At 33.8% G+C, this 24,483-nt stretch overlaps 1 protein-coding gene across 2 annotated transcripts in view; it reads left to right on the top strand.

The window, feature by feature from the left end:
* The window catches only part of Il1rapl1 (interleukin 1 receptor accessory protein like 1), a 1,362,835-nt gene that overhangs the window by 774,049 nt on the left and 564,303 nt on the right, over positions 1 to 24,483 (top strand). For both annotated transcript variants that reach the window (XM_004663684.2, XM_045140535.1), the window contains exons 4-5: positions 19,486 to 19,672; positions 21,921 to 22,074. In XM_004663684.2, coding sequence (XP_004663741.1) covers positions 19,486 to 19,672; positions 21,921 to 22,074 — 341 coding nt within the window. The remainder of the gene's footprint in view (positions 1 to 19,485; positions 19,673 to 21,920; positions 22,075 to 24,483) is intronic.

Raw genomic sequence — 24,483 nt, 5'->3', positions numbered from 1 at the left:
CACTCATAAAGAAATAATAAAATTTTAAAAGTAATAAAAACAAAACTATATATGAACTGGTCTGTGTTATAAATCCTATCATCCCAAGCCCTCACTCAAAATTTATAAGAATTCTGCACACTATTATCACATACTGCCCCAATTGATAGAGAAAGGGGAACATTATTTTGTTTACATACATTAATATATGTTCAGAACTCAAGACTGCTCAAAAACAGCAATGCAGACTAAATCATTTGTTTTCAATAAAAATACAGCCTAAATGATTTTCTTTCGTTTGCTTCTGTTTGACCATGGACCTTTTTTTAAGTTTGCATATAAAGATGTATGTATTATTCTTTCTGACATTTTCAAGGAAATTTTAATGTATTATTTATCACAAGGACTTAATATTAAATCATAACTTCAAAGTCTTTTTCTTATTTTAAAAACAAAAATGAATGCCAGGAGTGGTGATGCACATCTTCAATCCTATCACTTGGGAGGCAGAGGTAGGAGGATCACTGTGAATTCGAGGCCACCCTTAGATGTCCAGGTCAGCCTGGACTATGGTGAGTCCCTAACTCAAAAGTTACAAAGAGAAAAAAAAATAATTAAAAATAAAACACAAAAGAATTATACCATTTCATTTTCGGAATTATTAAATAAAATTATTATAACATCTTATGGGTACGTTATATTCATATTGTGTTCATATATTGATAAATACACTATCATGTTTAGTATACTAGGTTTTGCAGTATTTCCCACTCACTACTTGAAATGAGTTTGAGTCTACAGGATACATTATACAAATTTATATGCCTCTTTATACTTGTATATATAAAATGAGGAGCTAACTATGTGGCACTTAAATAGTACACGCTGTTACATATGGTCAGAAGCAATCCTATATGATACAAGCAAATATATTTTTTTAAAAAATATTTGTTTATTTATTTATTAATAAAGATGGAGTGAAAGACAAAGGAGTAGAATTGTTATGCCAGATCCTCTAGCCACTGCTAAAAATCTCCAGATATGTGCACAACCTTGGACACCTTGCTTACATGGGTACTGGAGAATTGAACCTCTGTCCTTAGGCATTACATACAAGAGCTTTAACATCTAAGCAATCCCTCCAGCTGAAAAGCAAATAGTTTTGACTTGATTCTACACTGGAAATAAAGAGAAAGATATCAATGAAAGGAATGTGACATGTTAATAATTTTGATAGTGACATATTTAAAGATAAATTAACATCAATCCCTTTAGTTAGGTTTATGAGACATAGTTGCTCAAACCCTTGTATTTTTACTGTATTTCAAGTGGTTTATACTTTCTCTAAAGATTATGCAATGTTCACATGTTGGAGTAAAAGTACTATAGCATGCAGATAGTTTTGATTTTCTTAGAAATCATTTAAAATTGCTTGGTAATATTTAAAATTATTTTGTCAATTAGCACCAAATATTACAGTTTCAGATAATCTCAGAGAAAGGACTAGTATTATCAACATTTTGGACATTTAAATGAATGTTTGTTTACTAGTAATCCAAGTACATAGTCCCAATATATTATATTATATTAAATCTATAGTTATAATACAAAGTAAATAATTATATTTTTAACATTTTGTTAGATTATTATTTTCCAGAAATTTTCAGTTCCAGAAATTCAAAATGGCATATTTAAATGTCACAATGCTTTATATTTATATGGAAAACAGTAAAATGTGAATGCATACTTAAATTTCTTCAAGATGTTAAAGTGGAAATGTTTGAAACTAATTGAGACCTGTAGTTTCTTACCTCACTTGATTATCCTAAACTATTTGGTTTAAAAGCTGCAGGAATAATTACAGCTAGAAAATATTTTTAAATATTTTATGTCACAATTTATTCCATCAGTTCATCTCAAATAAACATTATTTTAGTTTGTCTATTCATGAGAACTCCAGAAACATAAACCTTTTCTCTCTCATGATTATTATCTTGTCTGATGGGGGAGGAAATAGATGGTACAGAATAGAGAAGCAAGATGAATGGCAGACAGCAGGTGCATTTGTATGTTATGAAGTGTTTGCAAAATAATAAGCACTGCATGAATAATGGATTTGAAGAATATTGTCTAGCAAATAAAATTAAGAGTCATATATCCAAATCATCCCTTAATTACTGAAAAATGAAAATCAAAATGTCTAATCCTTGCAGAGAGATTTCAACATGACCAATTCTTGGTAGATTGAAATGACTTCTGGGTTATTGATATAGAACTAAAACAATAAATACATGCACATTTTAATCATATTCACACACCCATGGATTTTATACAAAGAGATAATATTAAGGGATTCTGAGTCCTTGCTTTTTAAATATTTTATTAAATTATTTGAGAGTGAAAGAGGCATACAAGGGCCTCCTGACACTGCAAACCAACTCCAAACACATGGACCAATTCAGGCATCTGCCTTTATATGGCTACTGGGAAATACAACCTTCATCCTCAGGCTTTGGAAGCATCTTTCAAATCTCAGCCATCTTTCCATCCCCAGAAACTCCTTACTTTTTTAAAAAGAATTAATTTCACACAGCATAGTTGCCATTTATTTTAAAGTTGCCATTCATGTCATGTAACAAATTATCATTTGCATTAATCCTATTTCTATGTTTTGTTTTCTGTTCAGTTATGTGGTTATTTATATCAAATATGTATATAGCTATACTTAAAACATTATACTTCCATTAATTTTTGAGAATAAACTTACAAAGAACATACTGATATCTACATGTTACAGATACAGAAACAGAGATGCAGAGTAGTAAGGAAATAGAATGAAGGGAAGAATATTGCAGAACAGAGATTGTGACACGATACATTAAATCCACACGTTTTACATTAAATCATTTTCCTATTTGTAGTTAAGAATCATTATACAAAACACCAGCAATGAAAACAAAACAGGCTTATGACTGTGTATTTTTTGTAATTTCTGGTACAGGTAAATACTGGAATATTTAATAAGACAAAGATGAGTTAATGACTCAGCAACTCTTTAATATAATGCCCTGGATAAGAAAGGAATGAGATTGAGGGATGTGGAATGTTTGATATGCATTGTGTTTCTTTTATCTTTTGACTTCCTTGCCTTGTGCCTACTATGTGGATAGAGTTGAAATGTGTGTCTACTATATGGATGTATGTGTAGCATTTCCACAGTTACCAGATAATGCAAACATGCCAGTTTCTTGCATTGCATCTAGTGCTGCTGCTAAGAAAATAAAGGACTACTGAGATCTGTGCTGAGGCAGGCTTTATCCATCCTTTGCTGGGCAGGCTGAGACAACATCGCTGCCTGAGGCTGCAGAAAAATCCTGACTCCAGTAAGGTTAATGACAACAGCTTGCTGAGTGGTTAAGTCCCATTCTTGACTGAGTGAACTTTGTACAGAACACTGTGGCACTGGCTCAGGAAGACAAGAAAATGTTGCTTGCACAATAATAAACACGACATGAATAATGCATCTGAAGAGTATTTTTCCTGGTGCTGCAGTTATTGCTGTGGCCACTGATTTTGCTGGGGCTGTTCCAGCAGAGGCTTCAAAGTCGGGGAGTCAAGTGGATTCTGCAGAGTTGAAAAGGCTGTCATATTATTCATAACAACTTGCATAATGGCCTAAACAGGGAGCTAGAATGCCTGAGCTGTGTGTTGGGCAGCTGATCTCTAGGGGGTTTTGTGGTATAAAGCCTCTGGGACATCAGTTGGGAAGGCCTTCCCCATGATGAAGCATACAGGAAACCAGGAGCCTCCAGTGCTCACTCCACTGATGTCATTCATATAAGTGATTTGGCAGAAATTTGAGTATCCAGGAGAATTCTGCTAAGCTGACAGAGGTAGAAGGAGCTAGAGGATGGGTATAACCCCATTGACCACCAAAAAAGCCCTGCTGAGCAAAACTGTCTGACTTAGGAGCAGGAACTAGCTGTGAGAGCTTTCTAGAGCTTTCAGCCTGTTAGGTGAGATGATTAATAACCGAAGAGCTCTGACTGGAGCTCTAGGGGAGCAAAACCAATGGACTTGATACTGACCTGGTTGTGGCTTCTTCCTGGGGGACAGCTGACCAAGAGTGGCTGAACCATTGGGATTCATGGGGCACCTTTCCTGGACACTTACCCTTATACTAGAAATACTCCTGGCACATGTAGGCACATGTAGACTGCCATGTCAGACTCATCGTTTGCCCTGGCCATGGAACTGTCTAAACAGGAGCCATCTATCTGTCCTCTTTACATGGGCCTGTATCATCAGAGAAAAGGGGATATTAAGGGATATGATGGTGAAGTGTTGTGTTCAAGTACACGATCATATTGCATCTCAGGAGCTGACCACATGGAAGGTTTGAGTAGCCATATCTAACCGACACTTCTCCCCACATGAACTTCATAAACTATGGCAGTCATAGTGTTTCTTGTCTTACATGTGTATACCATTTCTGCTTTTAGAAATTTTTAAGTTGAAATGCTGACCTCCTGACTAAGTACATGCTATGCTCTCAAAATAATATAGTACAAACAGGAAAATACATGGAAAATACATTTATTTTTCTGACAGTTTTAGATGATAGATATTGAAGATTAATGTCAGCATCTGGTGAAATTCTTCTTGTAAGTGCAATGACATGACAGTAGGCAAAACAACCTAATACCAGTATTAATCCACAGATGAAGGTGAACCCCTCATGACCTTAATACCTCTCATTAGGCCACAGTTTAGAGAAGTTTTGCAATGGAAATTAACTTTCCTACACATGAGTTAGGGTAGAGAACATATTCAGAGAATAGCATATCTCTTTTTCATAAGAAGTAAAACTTCCTAGCTTGAGAGGAGGTAGACAATGAGATATGACTTGAAGCACCATTTCTTTGGTCTTAGGTTCTTATTTCCTAGTACAGAAATTTGACTGTCACATATTTCTTAATATAGTCCTCAATTACTTTCTGTCTCTTCTGAGTTTGAGCAGCTCAAATTAATTATTTTCCTGATGTTTACTCATAACCACAGTATTTTAATGAATACATCTTACTACAAAAGTGTCTCCATGATTTTTGTAGAGGTTTTTGGTTGATTGCTTTATTCACTGAACTGCAGGTTTTGAGACAGTCTTAGTATGTAGTCAAAACTGCCATTGAATCCAGCACCCTCCTGTCTCAGACTCCCATGTGCTAGGATTCTCACAGTTTTTAAAAACAGATGTTCACCTCTTGTCATTTTCTCTTTTTGTATTCATTTCTTTTGAATTTCAAAAAAAAAAAAGTGTTCTATTATACCAAATCTCAAATCTTTTCTCAATATTTTACTACTTAAACTTGGGCCTAAGACACCTATTAAAAATTAATTAAAAATTGAAAATCAGGGCTGGAGAAATAGCTTAGCGGTTAAGCGCTTGCCTGTGAAGCCTAAGGACCCCGGTTCGAGGCTCGGTTCCCCAGGTCCCACGTTAGCCAGATGCACAAGGGGGCGCACACGTCTGGAGTTCGTTTGCAGAGGCTGGAAGCCCTGGCGCGCCCATTCTCTCTCTCTCCCTCTATCTGTCTTTCTCTCTGTGTCTGTCGCTCTCAAATAAATAAATAAAAATTTAAAAAAAAAACTTAAAAAAAATTGAAAATCATCTAAACAGGAAAGTTGCATTGACCTAAAAGGTCATAAAAGATATCATAAAAAATAATATTTAAATATTTAAGCCTCACAAATGAGAGAACTGCAAGTTATACCTAAATAAAAGAGCTTTATGGCTGGAGAGATAGCTTAGCAGTTAAGGTGCTTGCCTGTGAAAACTAAGAACTCATATTCGAATCTCTAGGTCCCATGTAGCCAAGTTCACATTGATGCAAGAGTGCAATGTCACACATGAATACAAGGGGATGCATGTATCAAGTTCATTTGCAATGCCTGAAGACCCTAGAACAGCCATACTCCTCTCTCTCGGTTTCTCTCTCTGGTTCTTTCTCTCTTTCTCTCCCAAAATTAATCAAAAAGAGCTTTGAAAAGAACTGTCATACTTCAAAAAAATTCATAGATGTGGTTGGGTTGGGTTGGTTTGGGGGACATATTCTCAAACACATTGTTGTTTTGAATTTTTGTTGGTCCGACTTATATGTCTAAACAAAATCTTGTGCCTCTGGGTTTGACTTCAAGTTAGTTGCCCTCTAATGATGAAAAATATCTACATTGGCCTAAACGCTTATTAAATAGTTATTTACTTTTTAACTTGTTAAAAATGAACAGTATCCATCCCTTTGTGTTGTACACTGCCAGAGCATACCAGATATGCATTGGTGGCAGTGCACTACTTAATCCGCTTGGCATAACTTGGTAACATGAGAGCATTCAAAGAATATCTTCATAGCAAGGGAAAAATGTAAGCAATATTCTACCACTTTATATGAAAGAAGAGAATAGACTGAGGCAGAGGAGCAAACCCAAGAAATTACATTCTAATAAACTCTCAAGTAATATAGGCAATAAATAGTTTTAAACACCATAAATTACTTATGCCAGATTACTGGTGCTGAAACATTACTGGCAACAATAGTAATGCTATTTTCATCCATCACAGTAAGCTGAAACCACAATAGAGAAAGGAATAGATCTATAGTGAGATAGTGGGAATAATAAGGCCTCTCAAAATTCTTTACAAGAAAAGATGAAGGTAAGTTGCAGGTAGAAGTAAAGGACACAGTCATGCCCTCAAGTGGGCATATTTCTGTGCTAAATGTAGCATGCATAATAATGTTGTCAGTGATAGAGTTGTGGAACTAAGCTGTCATGTGAACTTTTATTTAGCATGTAGGAAAGTAGTATCACTAAATCCTACATTCCAAATTAACATTCTATGCCTGTTATGTGCTTTATCCACTATACAAATAATAAATGGTAAATAATGACACCAGCAACTTCATAGCATGCAGCAATACATAGTTCCATTTGGATTCCAAATAAATGTACATTAGCAAAAGATAGCCAGAAGTAATATAATAATTCTTGCAAATTAGCCACTAGGGTGGTCAATTATAATTGCATTTAATAGACTAGTGAGCACGAGGGTTTTGAATGTGGGAGTGATGATGGTGATGCTGCATAAATTGGAGCTTTAGGAAAGACAGTTAATTATGATGATGCTTTTCATGTGGGCATGAAGAATAATTTGGGAAATCCCTGCATCCTTGTGAGACAATTCGACTGGGTTGAACATTGTTATACATAAAATGTTTCTCTGTTTTTTTTTTTTCTTTTTCTGGCTATTATCATAATAGACTTTTAAGCAAATACTTCAGACACGGGAAATCATGTAGACAAGAAAGTTAGTTATGATTCTTTGTGGTGTGTGTTTCCTACGAGGAGAACATGAGAAATAATCTTACAGTACTGACAAGAAAGTCTTGTATAATCATTCAACCTCTCCTCTGGCTACAGATAAATATTTTTCAAATGAACTATATTTGGAAAATACTGAATTTCAAAATGCCTGCTCCATGTATACAGCTGTTTAACATCCACAAATATTTAACTATCCACTTCTAGAATTCCATTGGTGATTCATCCATCTAAAACTAAAGAAAGAGTACAGAGCTAATAACAGATAAGCCTTCCTTCATGATATATGTTTATATTTTTTTTTCTTTCTGCTGCAGCATCTAGGGATGTTTTCCACTATATTCCTCTGTGTCAAAGGCAGTTCTTTTTGGCACTAATATGAGAAAAGATTAAATAAATTTAAAAATATGGGACTTCGCTCCAAGAAAGAGTGTTCTAGTCATGTTGAATCTTTCTATAAAAATGAACAGTTACAATGAGAATGGAAGTGGAAACGGGCTATATTCTCAGTGGGGTAAGGAAGATTAAATAGGAAAAGCTATATGATTTATCTCTTTTACTATATACTGCTGGAAAGGATATTAAGCTTTTTTTAAAATGATGACCTTGACATAAATTCCTTATTTACCCAGTGGTGAAATATTATGAATATTGAAGTGAGAAGATGAGTAGATATAATGAGGTTAACTATAATCTAAAGGGTTAATCCATTCCAGCAAAAAGTAGCTAAAGCAGTAACACATATTAGGAAGCTTTAACATATTACAAAGGCCATTTATATCAAGATAGCATTTACTTCTCCCAGCAGCTCTATGAGGTTAAATATCTTTGTAATTTTATGATCACATGTCTAAATTTCAGGAGAGACAAATTGGCTGTTCATGGGCACACAGCTTATTAATAAATTCCTCTGTCCATGCAAATATCTTCTTCTTGTATTCTTTATTATATTTGGATAAAGTCAGACCTCCCTTGTATTTTAGTTTTAACACTTTTAATCACTTTTAACATAACTGATATTATATTCTGACAATAAAATTTTATGTCTTATTACAATGTAGTTATTGAAATAAATTCTTAGCCTAACTGTCATAGTCTCAGTTAGGGTTATTTATATAAAAAAATTCAAATAAGAATATTTCCTTTTTCTAAAAGATCTTTTTTTCTATGTAATGTTATTATTAGTATTTATATGCATTATTTTGTGATTTATACTTTTCATTTCTGGTAATAAAAATATAAGCATTATGCTGGTCTCATGAAATGTGTCTAAATCATACAAAATAGAATATTATGGGTGAGTCATATGGTCCTAGATAAAGTGCTTCTTGCAAGAGACTGAGGACATGAGTTTGGATCCCAAGCATGAACATACAAATTCCATCATGGGGTTGGAGACATGCCTAATCTTCCATGCATTTGTGAGCAAAGCCTAAGGATCCAGGTTCAGTGCTGCAGTGCACACATAAAGCCAAATGCACAAGGTGATGCATGTGTGTGGAGTTCCTTGCAGCAGCCAGGGCATGCCCATTCTCTCTTATTTGCTTCTCTCTTAAATAAATAAATAAATAAATAAATAAATAAATAAATAAATAAATTTAACAAAAAAATCCAGCATGGAGGGTTTTCCCTGTGATTCCAACAGTGAGGAAGAGGAGGAAGAAGAATCATTACCAGTGGCATGATGGCTAGGTAAAACAAAACAGCCAAAACAGTGAATTCCAGTTTCTGTGAAAGACCCTTTCTCAAAGGATAAGTTGGGGAGTAAATGAGGAAGATATCCAATATCAAGGCAACCAATAGCATCCCACGTGTCATAGTCAGCTTCAGTTGCTGAGATGAACATTCAAACCAGGCACAAGTTATGGGAGAAAGGGATTTTATTTGCAGCTTACAAATCCAGGGGAAGTTTCATAATGGTGGAAGAAATTGGCCCCCTTTCACAGGTCCACAGAGAGCGAGAGAGAAAAGCAATCACTACCCACACTGCAGAAACCCTGGATAGTTAAAGCACTCTGCATATCTTTAGCTGGAATTCATATCCATCACCCAAAAAGCCTTAGGGTTGGACCCTAGGATCCAACCATAGTGACACCAAGTTACAAGCTTGAATAGAACTCCTGAATATATCGGGAACATCCATTTAAACTACCACACCCCCATATACACAGGTGTGCTCATATACATACAAATGCCCCTCATACAACAAAATATCTAACTGAATGTTTAAGCTCATAATTCACACTTTAATATTGCCACATATATTTTAATTTTGCAAATATAAATAAGGTGCTTATTTTTTTATAAAAATCTTATTTTACACATTGATTTGTACAGGTGGGGGAAGTGGGTGAGAGAGACAGGGCTCTATGCTGCAAAAAAGCAGGAGACACATGGGCTACTTTCTGTGTCTGAATTAGGGTATTGAGTAATTGGGAATTGAACCCTAGGCAAGATGTCTTTTCAAGGAAGCATCTTTAGCCACTGAACCATCTTCTCAACTCATGAGGCATTCTCCATAATTGAATTGAATTCAACATCTTCATCAGTTTTCTATCCACCTTATTCTTTGAGATGATATGGATTGAAGAACCTAGACTAGCAAACCAGTGAGCCCAAGTGATGTCCTGTCTCCATGTCCAAAGCACTTGCATTACTGGCATGTGCTATCATACTCAAAATTTTACATGGGTAACATGGAATCTGAACTCAGGTCCTCATGCTTGCATAGCAAGCACTTTGGACTCTAAGACATCTCTACATTTCTGAGGCTCTATTGTTTTGCATCATTTAATTTTTGTTTGTTTGTATCACTTTTAAATGTTGTAGTGAAATGTTATCTTAATTATTGAGCTTATACTAAACCCTCTCAGTCATGTATTGATAGTTCCTTTACAGTGTGTTAGTCATGTCTTAAAAAGCTTTCAACAATTTTATCTGAGCAATTGAGTGGATAATATGTCTGGCAATCAGCATAGATTAATAGTATTGTTTTAAGTAAAAATTATTTGTAGTGTGCTTTTCTTTTCTTAGACTTCAAATACATATGGAAAATAGACACCAAGATACACAAATCACACACACACACACGCACACACACACACATATATATATGTATGTATATATATATGGAGAGAGAGAGAGAGAGAGAGAGAGAAATTGGAGATATACATAAAACAGGCATATTATATTTGTATTTTTATAAAAAAGATACATGCCATGATGTCTTTAATTGAATATATTCAGATTTGTCTTCTGTGTACAGTGAATAACACTATATAAATGTTCTTTATAATGAATGCTATTTATCATCTTCATAGTGTATTCATTCCTTGTGGTTTTTTTTTCTTTTGAAGTCAACGAAAACATGATGAATATCTATAAGTATTGACCTTAAAAGTGCAAGTGAATAAAACATTTATGTTGTTGAAAAACTATTTGGGGAACTATTACCAGAAAAGTAATTATGGAGACTATTTCCTGACTTGTCCTGACTCAGTTTTTATGTTGTAGAGTAAGAATATCATAAAGGCTATGTGCAGGATGGGAGGCATAAGGGGCATTGTGGAGAAGAAAGAAGAAGGGAAAATTTTGGTTGAAAAACACCATAACCAGACCTTATTCTGTGCATGATATAATAAATTAAGAAAAATAAATAAATAAATGAATAAATAAATAAATAAGAAGTAAACTAACCCTGAACTATCTACTAGTCATTCTACCTTTATGTTCAATATAATTTGGGAGGTCTGGAGTGATGGTTTAGTTATTAAGGCACTTGCTTATGAAGATTAAATACCCAGTTTCAATTTCCCAGTACCCACGTAAGCCAGATGCACAAAACGGCACATGCATCTGTAGTTGATTAGCATGTGACATGTGAATTCTCTCAATATCTTTTTGTGTCTCTCTGTGTTTCTCTCTGAGTCTTTCTCACATAGATAGATAGATAGATAGATAGATAGATAGATAGATAGATAGATAGAGAGATAGAGATAGATATAGATATATAATTTTTGTTTGTTCTATTGGAAGTTTCCCTGAAATTTTCACTATAAGTTATTAGTACAGGATACAGAAAGAGCTTAGTGTCTGAATCCTAGGACACTTCACAAAATTACAGGAGATACTGTCTATTACTTGCAAGATTTAAGTGTAATGGAACTGTCATGACCATCTTAGAAAAAACTGCCTGTGTAAAGCTTGTAGTACAGAACGTGTCTTGCATCTTATACAAATGTGGCACACACATTTATTCTCTTTTGCCCTAAACTTTCACATCATGCACAAGTGGGAATAGGAGAATATCTACTACGTTTAGATGGAATAAGGAGTTCCTCAGATGAGGACATGTAGCTGTTGAGTACTGGGGGATATTTGGTGATGCATCTTACTTTTCTGCTGGACTAAGAAGACACATGTTCTTGTCATGTATATTGTCTAGCACTGTAATATTTCAAACAATCATAAAACAACGGAAGATAAAAAACTCATATCAGAAGGTCCAGAAATTTTTAGGTAATTTAAGAAAAAAAAATGTAATCAGAAAAAATCTGCTATTAAATAAAAGTGTATGTGTGTGTGTGTGTGTGTGTGTGTGTGTGTGTGTGTGTATGGTGTGGTACATATTTGTCTATATATATGTATATATATATATATATATATATATATATATATATGGAGAGAGAGAGAGAGAGAGAGAGAGAGAATGGGTGTGCTAGAGCCTCTTGTCGTTTTAAATGAAGTCCAGACACTTGCATCATGCTGTGCATCTGGATTTATTTGAGTATTGGAAAATCTAATCCAGGCCAGTAGGCTTTGCAAGCAAGTTCATTTAGCAGCTGAGCCTTCTCCCCATCTCATAACTGAAAGTTTAATCATGAATTAATTTAACATCTACTTGCTGAGAGTAAGCTTGGCACTGTATTAGGTGTTAATGAAAAGGTCATTGGAGCTACGGTATCTTCCCATTTAATAAGCCACCAGGAATCATGTCCTATGATGGGTGCATATTCATGTGACCTCAGATACTAGATACTGAGACTCTTTAAAAAGGCACATTTCTGGTCTCCCCCCAAATTATTAATAGGATAGTCATATGACCTAATAATTTCAAATCCCAGATATCTCTGAAAAAAAAAATACATCAAAGCCCTGAACACTTTATATGAATAGTGATGGAGACATTATTCATGACAGCAAAAATATAGGAACAAAAAAATAGTCCATCGTCTTATAGATTGGTTAATCAAAATGTGGCATAAAATGTACCAAGGGTAAATATTCATTCCAAATATGAAAGGAATACTGATGCATACCACAGAATGGGTAAAGATTCAAGCAAAGTAAAACAGACCTAAAATGCTTCATTTCTCCATCATATCAAAAATCAACTGATTTTTGAACAAATAAAGCAGATTGGTTTTCAAAGGCTCTGAGAAGAAGGGACTGGAGAAGGATTATTATTTGGTATTAGATTTCATTTGGAAGGCATAAAAATGACTTACAACTAGATCAAAGTACTTATTATACAAGACTCTCAATGTACTAAAGGTTACTTAAGTGTACATTTGAAAATGGAGCATTTTATGTTGTGTAAATTACTTCACTTAAATATGACTCTTGGAGTTTGAAAAACATGTGTATTATTCCATTATCTGACACACTACAAGAAGCATTTTGATAACAAGGCATGCAGCAAAAATGTAGAAAGAAATAACTGGAAACTGTGATTGTTATTAAGAAAATAAAGGGATAGATACATAGTGAGGATAATAGTCATGTGGTCTCTTGAAATTAATAGTAATCCAATGTTTTGAGCCTCAGTTTACCCCAGTTCATTATTTTTTATTCCTATTCACTCTTCTATGCTACATCACTCTTGACTCTACAGAGATAAGGTTTCAAAGTGCATATGATCAAAAATAACTTAGAGAAATACCAGAATTTCCTGTGCTCAGGATTCCTTAACTATGATATCTCATATGCTACAAATATTAAAATGATAAAAGTGCATTGATCATGTTCCACTAAAAATGAGAATTATAATGATTTTACATTCATTTGCACAAGACTGTAGATGGAGTGCAATTCACCACTTGGTGAAAAAAAATAGAATTGCAAATGAAGAAGCTATAAACCAACATTTTTAAGTCTTAACTGCTTGATGATTTTACTCTAATATTTTCACCCAAGGCTGATTTCAACAACTGATAAATCAATATGTCCTTCATAGCTCTTCTAAGAAGAAAAAAAAACTAATCCATTTGGTGTCAGTAGCTATAAGCATAGAGTGTTTAGAAAGATAATGTATAAGAAAGGTACCATACATATTGCTGCAGGTGTGGCCATAAAGACTGGTGGGCAGTAAAAGAGAAAGAAAAATTATAAGGCTTTAAGATTAGAAATGAACTAGCAAAGTCAATGAAAGGCTTAACAAAGTTTATGAAATTAACTCCACAATCTATCCTTCATATTTTTGATTCCCATTGCCTTATTTCACAACTAATGATAAGGCTCTAGATCAAACTTATAGTTAAAGAATGGATATCCGTGCACTTGAGATCTGTTCAGGTATCTAGTAATCTATCTGTTGCTTTCTTGGCACTTTTCAGTGTCCAATGATTTGAGCATTTCAAACATTTTACTTTTGTTTTAATTTTTATAACATGAGCAGTTTGTGACTTGAAAATGTCAAATTAATTTGAGAATTAATCACATAAAATGGATAATTATAGGCCAAATATATTCTTTGAAAGCACTGATGAAGTCTCTTATGTCCTTACATAGCACTTGAGGAAACAAGACAAGATGGTAAAATACTACTGAAATGTTATTTATCCTAGAAACTAGGGAATTAAGAAAATATACAAGTCAACTGTTTAGTAATGTTGTTAGAGGACATATTTAATAATCATGTAAGTGGTAATTCTGTTAGAGGAACACAGAGACAACAAAACATACATTATCATGCACGGGGGAGTGATTACAACATAATTGTAACTGTGCTAAACTAAGGTATTGCATAAAGTGGTTCATAATTGGCTTTGTCAATTAATCAGATATATGCAAAACTTTCCCTCCTACATGTAATTTTTATTCTGAACTCCAGCCTATACCACCAACATTTCCATGCCTGAATCTCTACTTCTTTTTTTTTTAAATTATTTATTTATTTATTTGAGAGCGACAGACACAGAGAGAAAGACAGATAGAGGGAGAGAGAGAGAATGGGAGCGCCAGGGCTTCCAGCCTCTGCAAATGAACTCCAGACGCATGCGCCCCCTTGTGCATCTGGCTAACGTGGGACCTGGGGAACCGAGCCTCGAACCAGGGTCCATAGGCTTCACAGGCAAGCTCTTAACCGCTAAGCCATCTCTCCAGCCCTGAATCTCTACTTCTGTAACATGCAAATCTTTTTTAAACAAATCGTTTAGAGCTAATAGTAGTTAAAGATTGTTGTGGGGAGGAGATGTCTTCTGTGGCACAGCCATTGGTAAGTAATGAGAAGATCTACAGTGAGATTGAGAGGAAAAAGAGAGCATACCATGGGTTACATATAATCAATATGTATATGTGTATATGTGTGTCTATGAAAAATTCAAAAAACAAATTTAAAATACCTTTGATAGCACCCAGTTCAAAACAGTCTGTTTCAAATTACCAGACTGCTAACCAACTTTTGGAAATCATCAGTGTATTTTACTAACTTCTAGAATCTTTTTCAACTTAGTGTGTATGTCTCATTTTAGCTTATTAATTATGCCCCCAAATAATTGTTAATTTTCAATATTTCAGTGAAGAATTTTAGTTTTCTCTATAAGGCAACATTCAAAGCCTGTGTTTTCAGAAACCTATGTTATATTAATAAATAGAGATGAAGAAGTATGATATTTTATTATTAGCTAACACCTAAGCATTATTCAACTGGGGAACAATAAGTTCATACATTTGCTATGAATTCCAATCTGTAACATACATTACCTTTCTCCACAAGACATCTATTTTGAAGTAAAAAAATAATATAAAATAAAGGAATAAAAGAGGACTATTTTCTTTTATTATAAACAATATTTAATATGTTCAACTATTTTATTTATATATAACAATGTAGAACATAAATTTACCATATTGTACAACATATGCAGAGAAAGTTTATACTAGCAATCCCAACTCTTTCTGGTAGCATATAAAAGAAAATAGTCAATTATAAATTAAAAGATTTGAATTCTAGTGCCTGGAAAGATGGGTAAGTGGTTAAGGTGTTTGCCTGCAAGGCCTAACAACCTGGATTTGAGTCCCTAGGCCCTGGTACACCTCGTTCTTTCTTTCCTTCTTTCTTTCTTTCTTTCCTTCCTCCCTCCCTCCCTCCCTCCCTCCCTCCTTTCTTTCTTTCTTTCTTTCTTTCTTTCTTTCTTTCTTTCTTTCTTTCTTTCTTTCTTCCTTTCTTTCTTTCTTTATTTCTTTCTATCTCTCTCTCTCTCTCTCTCTCTCTCTCTCTCTCTCTCTCTCTCTCTTTCTCTCTTTGCATACAAATAAAGTATTTAGAAAATAAAAAGTACTATGTGAATTCCAATCTCATTTCTGTAACTAATTTGGTAATACAATTTAGACAAGTCTTTGACTTTCTTATGCATAGGGTTCAACTGTTCTGATGCTAGGACACTGACTAATTTGTACTTTGTACCTTACTTGTACCTCACATGCACTGTAGGTCCACCATGTTCAGGAAAGAATGCCATCTTTTAAAAGTCCATGTTAATACTTTTTTTTCACTGGAAAGATAAGCATGTGTTTATACTCAAATCTACACAACTTTGTTTTCTTTGCTAGCATGTATACCTTATGTCACATTTGGTAAACATTAAAGCAGCAGTCATGGTTCTATTTTTTGTCTACATTTCAGCCTTTCTTTTATAAACAATTAAAACAATTAAATTCATTCTCCTTACCCCATTCCATATTATTTCTCAGGTGGCACAGTGCCATAGTGGTCGTGCAGCAATTCAAGGATGGAGGAATGCACCTTTTGCTTTGAGAGTATGTAAATTCCCCTCCAGGGGATCATATCTTTATTCAGGTGTCAGAAGTTGTTTACTTCCTATTAGCTCTCCTCAGCAAATAGGACTATAGCATTGGTTAGATGTTGCGTTATTTTTAGATTTTAAATCTCCTCCTGATGAAGAGAAACAGTAAACATTAAACATTGAAAGTAACTTGAAAATAGTGCTATCCTGGGTAGTCTTGAATTCTAGGCATCATCATACAGTTTTAAATCAACAGTGTCCTTACAGAGCTGGGGACTGAAAGTCATGAAGACAGGAACACCTGAGGGCACTCATCTGGAGCTCATTCTTAAAGGCTAGGGGTCAGATGAGTTCATAGAAAAAAGTGGCACTGGCTGGGAAAGGGAGTCCATGCTTTCCTTAAATTCAGTTCTCCAACTCATTCTGTTATCTCAAATGAAAACAAAAACAAAGAAAGAAACAAAAAAAGAAGTAAGGACTTGTCTGTTTTCTCGTGCTTTACAGTAGTTACATTGAAGGAATCACAAGGTGGTATTTCCGACTCTATCTTCTGAACTAACATTACGTGGCTATACAGAAAAATGCAAATATAAAGGGAGTGAATTTAAAGAACAGTGCTGAAAATAAGTCTAACACATAAAAGTGCTCACCGTAAGACAGGGACTGCTCCAATCTCTGCAGATTTTTACATGTTTGACTTCCACGACAGCTTGTGGGGTCTTTAGTGTTATTTTCTCCTTAAACAAATGAAAGGAAGGAAGATGAGAGACCCAAATAACAGACTGAAGTGTTCAAAAGTAATGAGTTATTAAGCTGCATGCTGCACCTTTACAATTGGTCTATGGAGCTCTTATTCTTTAACTTTAGCCATGTAAAAATCAGGTCTGGTATTTGATACAGTGAGATACTATACAGCAGATCAAGAAAAGCAAGCAGTAAAGACAGAAAAGACACTAAGTTTCACGGTTCTCAAGGATTTATGTGTAAGATAAAAAATGTATTTATACTGATTCAGTTTATAGAAAGTCTATCTCCTTTCAAATGTTTGATGTGTTCTACAATAGACATTCATCCCAAGACTAAATATTTTCTTAAGACACAAGTAAATGTGTGCTAAGATAATTAATTGTTTAACATATAATTTTTGACAAAAATATCTCATATTAAGCCTGGAAAGAGCACAATGTAGTTTGTTGTTCAGTAAATCTAATAGACATTGCATGAGCAACATTCCTGGCAAGCTCAAAATTAGATATCTCTTTCACTTAATGTTTAGCTTGAGTTAAAATTTGACACATTTATTTTCAATTGAATTTATTTGTTTTTCATTGTCCTTCAAGCTGAAGGATTGACTCTCAACTTTTCGTATGTTCAAATAAGAAAAGATTATGAATTTCACATGCCTCTCTGGTTCCCTTATTATCATATTGGTTTAATGCTTTAAATATCTTTTGAACACAGCCCTTCCTTCTTATCCCAAGGTAAATTGCATTTTCTAGGTTGACATTTTTCATAAATGAGTTCAGTTTATTTCTAATTTGTCTTTCTGTATTTTGTTTTCCTTTGAATCAAAAGCTGTTTTCTCCATTATAATCTGATTTTTTTCCAAGATCCAAATGTTATAATTTTTAAACCCCAAACCAACTATTTGTTGTATCTTACATAATTTTCAGCATGGCTTTTGTAAATCTCTCCAGTATCCAGTGCCTTCTAATAAAGTTATACTCAAGGCCCATGACAGTTTCTTTAACATATCAAGTTTTCATTGCTTCCAGGCACTGTGCATAGTGTTACTGGAAATAACCATTCTGAAAATTGCAAGATTCTTATTGATTCTTCCACTACAATCCAACTGTCACCATTTAGGAAGCATTCTTGTTTCTTTAATACTAATTTTGTAATTAATACATATTTTTATTACATACCATAATGAATTTTAATTGTTTTTTTATATACCTGTCTTTCTAGAAACAGGGGTTGAGGATAGGAACTAATATGTTCTGTCATTGTAGTGAAGTTTCTGAATAAATACTCTTAGGAGATTTTAGGACTTTTACTTGATGTTTTTAAGTGTTTTATGGCTTTTGTCTGTTAAATATTTTAGGTCAACATGAAGGCTATGCACTTATGAAGATAGGGATAACTATAATCAATATAATTTCTTATAACTTATAAATATTTTTGTTACTCATCATGACACTGAAAAACTAATATATTTATGTTTTGGCCATCTTATTGGCCAGAATTCTTATTTCCTAATGTGGCTGTGATAATAAGCAAGAAGATTCAAAAGTTGGACTTAGATGATCAAGTTTGTAAATAAACAGTTGGGAATTTACCAAATTATTTTTCTAACAAACTTTGAATCTGATATCTTATTCTTTGATTTCTACTCCCCAGCACCACAGTTGGCATACCATTAGAATGAAATGAGTGTCTAGATAAATTAATGCCAAACAGAAGTGTTACAGCTTACATAAAATTTCATTTGTTCTAGTTAGTTCCAAAATGAATGCTGAATATAATTTATATTCTTATTTACTTCATCTTATAATTTTGATTTTGGATTCAGTAAGTGAAAATCTATTATATGGATTTAATGGCCTGATTCTGTAGAATCTATCAGAAAGGTTTTAATCTTATATAACACAGTAGAATGCACAATCTAGAATACAGGTCTCAAGTGAACTAATAGGTAAACATACTGATTTTTCAATATTTTTTACAAGATTGTTTTCACCTATGATATATCCAGAACTTTTCCACTTACCAAGTCTAAAAATACTTTAAGAACAGAAAATTGCTGATGTTATATGCTTATATCTCTATTTAGACTGATAATTTTAACCATAAACATATATTTGCCTTTCTTCCTGACCTAAATTTCCCTTTATTCCTCTGGATTTTCTATATAATATATCATTGAGTAGTTTACCAGATTAACAAGAATGTAAAACATTTTTTTTCCTTGAAAAAAATATATTTGGCTTTATAGGATCAAATATTGTTTAGTTGGTTGGCAAGGGATAATTCCTTGGACAACCTTCATTGTCATCATTTAGGAGATGGTCAGCATAAGTCATGTATGCATTCTACTTTGTTACAGAAACTCCACATACTGTATGAAGGTATCTATCTCACTGACAGTAGGAGAAAATGACACTGGACTTTGCTACAACTCCAAGATGAAGTACTTTGAAAAAGCTGAACTTAGCAAAAGCAAGGAAATTTCATGCCGTGACATAGAAGACTTTTTACTACCGACTAGGGAACCTGAAATCCTTTGGTATAAGGTATGTACTCTGGATGTTTTAATTGCTTAGGAATAGCATAATGTACAACTTTTTTTTTGGGAGGGGAATATATAAAACTTAAATTGCTATGGCATAGTTCATATCTGTCGTCCTCAAATGCTACAAGTTGTTCTGGTTACTATATGCTATAAAATCATTTGTAATTCTTTATAGTCCATTGTATAAACTACTGTGCTTATATTTATATCATGCTTATATGGACAATTATTTTAAGTCTACATTGTGTTGATAGCTATAGAAACTACATTGAATCCTCATTTCATGGTTCTTCATATTATATATCCTGCAACAGGGACAAAATTCATGCTTGACTTTTTCTGTGACAAAATGGTAGCATAGTTTTTAATGGAATATTCTAAGAGGAAATAATTTTGTCCAAGTTCTATTCTTTTTCTCATGCAAACATGCATATTGTAAAGAAAAATGTGAAAATTGGTAACATTATAAAAGTAAAATGAAACCTATTTGCTTCAAAAGAGAATAACTCAACTCCTTTTCCCTATCACATCATTCAAGGAATCTTGAACTGCCAGGAATGATTATACTTTTAAGCCTAGATATGTCATATATGAATATGTCCTTCCGTTTTGGGATGTACTCAAATGTGGAATATAGATGCTATGAACATTTATGTGGAATATTGTATCCATGTACTTACTTCTATTCTATAATTTTCATTGTCCATTTTGCCAAAAAGTAGGACGTTAAGAAATTTAAATCCACAGCAGCATCAGAATAATAGATAGCTCTTATAAATGTTTGGTCACAAATTCAAAAGCTACTAGAAATAAGACATGAATCCTGAACAATATTAATGGGTTTTAAACAAAATTAGTACACACTCTCTGAATAAAACTTGACTTTGATGTTGTATGGTATTGTTGTATTTAGAAATAATAATACTTGTCCACAGTATCAAAAGGTTTTGAGCTAATTTTATCCTTATTCCATTGATTATATACCTGGTATGAGGATAGGGACCTCTATTTTGTGAAAACCATAAAGCCCTTGAGCTAATAACATTATAATTCCAAACTTAATAAAGATTTCATGGGCTAGAGAGATTGCTTAGTGGTTAAGGCATTTGCCTGAAAAGCCTGACAACCCATGCTCAGCTCTCCAGATCCTATACAACTCAGACACACAAAGATGAGGCAAGCCCAAGGTCACACGTGTGCACTAGATAGTACAAACATCTGGAGTTCATTTGTAGTGGCTCAGGCCCTGGCATGCCAATTATTATTTTTTTTCTCTCTCTCTCTGTTTCTAAAAAAATATAAAATACTAAGAAATAAAAAAGAGATCATGATTTGATATTTTACTGACAATTGTGAAGATAGATATTTATGTAAGGAACTTGCATATAAATGTTGACTGTTATTCAACTGGAGTAAACTGGAATAAACAAATATGAAGAAGTTATGTTTTAATAAACAAAATATTAATGCATTTAAAATAGTGAAATTACATTTATTTTTATAGGAATATTTTCCCACTTTTTATTTAAATATTTTTTGGGGGGTGAGAAAGTTGATGAGTGAGTAAAGGCATTCAGTGACAAAACCCTTTACCAGCATTCAATTTCCAAGCCACATACAATCCTACCACAAAAAGTGGCACAAACACTTGGTGTTCTTATGTTTTGGAAAGAAGTGCTGGAAAGCATGAATACACACACACACACACAAACACACACACACACACACACACACACACACACACGTGTATGTGTATGGATATAAATAAACACATACAGCATATTTAAACAAAAATATATTTTGTATTTTGTTAGTTTCAGTATACTTATATTCATAATATTAACATGTGAAGTATTCACTATTAAAATTTATATAAGGTGTCATCATTTATTTATTAATTCAACTACCAAATCAATATATGTTTTATACAGAGGCTACTCCTGTGAAAAGTTAGTAATAAGACTTAAAAACTCTTTAAATTGAGGTGTATTATTTCAAAGTGTTTGGGAAAAGGAATTAAATTTCTCAAAATAAATCCAAAAATTTTAGTCCTTTTAAAATCTAATTTCTTACTTATACTTCCATGACTGTACATACATATAATCCTATCACTCATGGGGCAGAGGCATGAGGATAAGCTCAAGGCTAGCATTTGTTACATGGTGAGTTCAAGTATGGACTGAGTCACATTTGATGATTTTCATTTTCATTTACTGTACATACTACTAACGTTTTTGTTCTTCATGTAGGAATGTAGGACAAAAACTTGGAGGCCAAGCATTGTATTCAAAAGAGACACCTTGCTTATAAGAGAAGTCAGAGAAGATGACATTGGAAATTATACCTGTGAATTAAAATATGGAGGCTTTGTCGTGAGAAGAACTACAGAGTTAACTGTTACAGGTAATCAAAGTCTTCAATATCTCCTTTGCAAGTAATGAAACTGATTTTTAGAGTCAGTTTTGAGCCTGCATAGCGATAGAAGCTCTCAACAAAATGCTAAGTGGTTTCCTATAGGCAAAATATATTTCTCCTTGTTTTTAAATCATCTTGTGCTGAAACGCATTTGGAAAGGTTAGATAATATGTTTAGGGAATTATACAAATGCTAGCTTTTGAAAGCACTTGAAATAATGAGTTTACAATTTCTGAAAATGATGCTTGTATTTTGTAGTGGCATCGTTCTTGGGAAGATTTTTTTTTTCTGTTTTCTTTTTTTTCTAGATGATGAAATTGAATAAATCAAATCTGCCTCTGTATTTCTGCCTTGTTCCAAATTAGATAAAATCATTTGATCACCTATTCCTTTATTACTCTAGGAGCCTGACTTATTGGATATCAAAATCTGAAAATAACTTAATTTCAAACAAAGTCATTTTGTGAGGTATTTTATACTGGATCATCCCCACATCTTGTTGTTAAGGTGAAAGGCTGTGAGAAAAAGATTCATAAAACTCACTATAAACACATGATAGTCACATGAGCATGGCTAGATCCCCTAACTCTTTAGAATATTTGTTATATTCATGTATAAAACAATCAGGATGAAATTTATATTATTTTGGGGGACTCTAAGGTTCACATGAGGGATAGTAACATCATATATAATTTATAAAATCCAAATATTCAGCATTTAGTTATGTAACAAATTCAATTTAATGCATTATTTTTTTATTATTCCTAGTGATGACCACTAAGGGTGAGGGAGCCGACTTGGAGTAAAATTATCCTTATAAAGAGAGATACTTGGGTTGGAGAAAAGGCTTAGTGGTTAAGGTGATTGCCTGCAAAACCTATGGACTCAGGTTTGATTTACCAGGACCCATGAAAGCCAGAGGCATAAGGTGTTAAACGCTTCTGGAGTTCATTTTCTTGGTCTGGAGGCCCTGGCACACCCATTCTCTTCCTCTCTCTCTGTCAATTCCTCTCAAATAAATAAACAAATAAAATGTTTTAAAAGAAGTGGTTCTCAATGATTTTTCATGGTCACATTTGTGAAACTTTTTAAAATAGCATAAATAGGCATTAACTAATTTATCATAAAGAAATTTCATTTATTAACTGATACATGTAGCATAGGTCTTGTCCTTATAAAAATGCTTTTCTGTAGCTATAGATATGGCTTCGTGGCTAAGGTGTTTGCCAGCAGTGCCAAAGGATCCCGGTTCAACTCTCCAGGAACCACATGATCCAGATAAACAAGGGGGCACATGCATCTGAGGTTTGTCTGTAGTGGCTGGAGGCCCTGGTGCACCAATTCTCTCTCTCTCCCTCCCTCTTCTCCTCTTTTAAATGAATAAAATATATTTAAAAAATGATTTTGTGGGCTGGAGAAATTGCTAGTGGTTTAGCCACTTGCTTACAAAGCCAAAGGACCTCAGTTTGATTACCTAGGACCCACATAAGCCAGATGCACAATGTGGTGCATGCATCTGGAATTCGTTTGCAGTGGCTGGAGGCCCTGGACTGCACATTTTATCTCTCTCTCTCTTCCTCTGCCTTGTTCTTTCTCTCAAATAAATAAATAAAAATTATATTTTTTGAGGTAGGGTCTCACTCTGGCCTGGTTCTCAAGTGCTGGGATTAAAGGCGTACACCACCACGCCCAGCTCTAAAATGTTATTTTTTATCAATCATTTTGTGAAAGTCCTATATTTTGTTCAACAATCAGTTTTATTAGGTCTTCAATTCTAATATAGTTTGACTCAAAACTGTACTTACGTAGGGCTGGGGAGATGGTTCAGGGGTTAAGGCACTTACCTGCAAAGCCTAAAGACCCAGGTTCAATTCCCAAGTACCTGTGCAAAGCCATATGCACAAAGTAGCACATGTATCTGGAGTCATTTGCTATGGCTACAGGCCTGGCATGCCTATTCTTTCCATCTGTCTCTGTCTCTCACTGCTTGTAAACAAACAAATAAATAAATAAACAAATAGTTAAAAAAAACTGTTCTAGCTTGATCAAACTCATTTGATGAATAGCAATTATTCTGAAGGACTTTCTAAGTACATAAGGTGCTCTTTTCTGATACCATTGATAAATATTAGTCATAGCAAATAACTAACACTTGTAATGCATGGTAGACTTCAGTAGTAAACATATTTGGGGTATGCACCTATTATAAATGTTTAGAAACTGCAATCACTTGGTTTGCAGTTTTATCTCATGTAATAGGTCACCTGTATAGAAAATTCAAATCATTACCTTATTACTTTTGCTCATTATATTACTAATAAGCCAGTGAAAATAGGTCTGTCTAGACAAAGAATGCTGATTTTTTTTTTTTCTGTTGACTTGTGATTCTCAAAGTAA

Source organism: Jaculus jaculus, chromosome X (assembly GCF_020740685.1).
Source record: "Jaculus jaculus isolate mJacJac1 chromosome X, mJacJac1.mat.Y.cur, whole genome shotgun sequence".
In the NCBI taxonomy this organism is placed as follows: domain Eukaryota; kingdom Metazoa; phylum Chordata; class Mammalia; order Rodentia; family Dipodidae; genus Jaculus; species Jaculus jaculus.
This window is presented reverse-complemented; position numbering and strand designations above follow the sequence as displayed.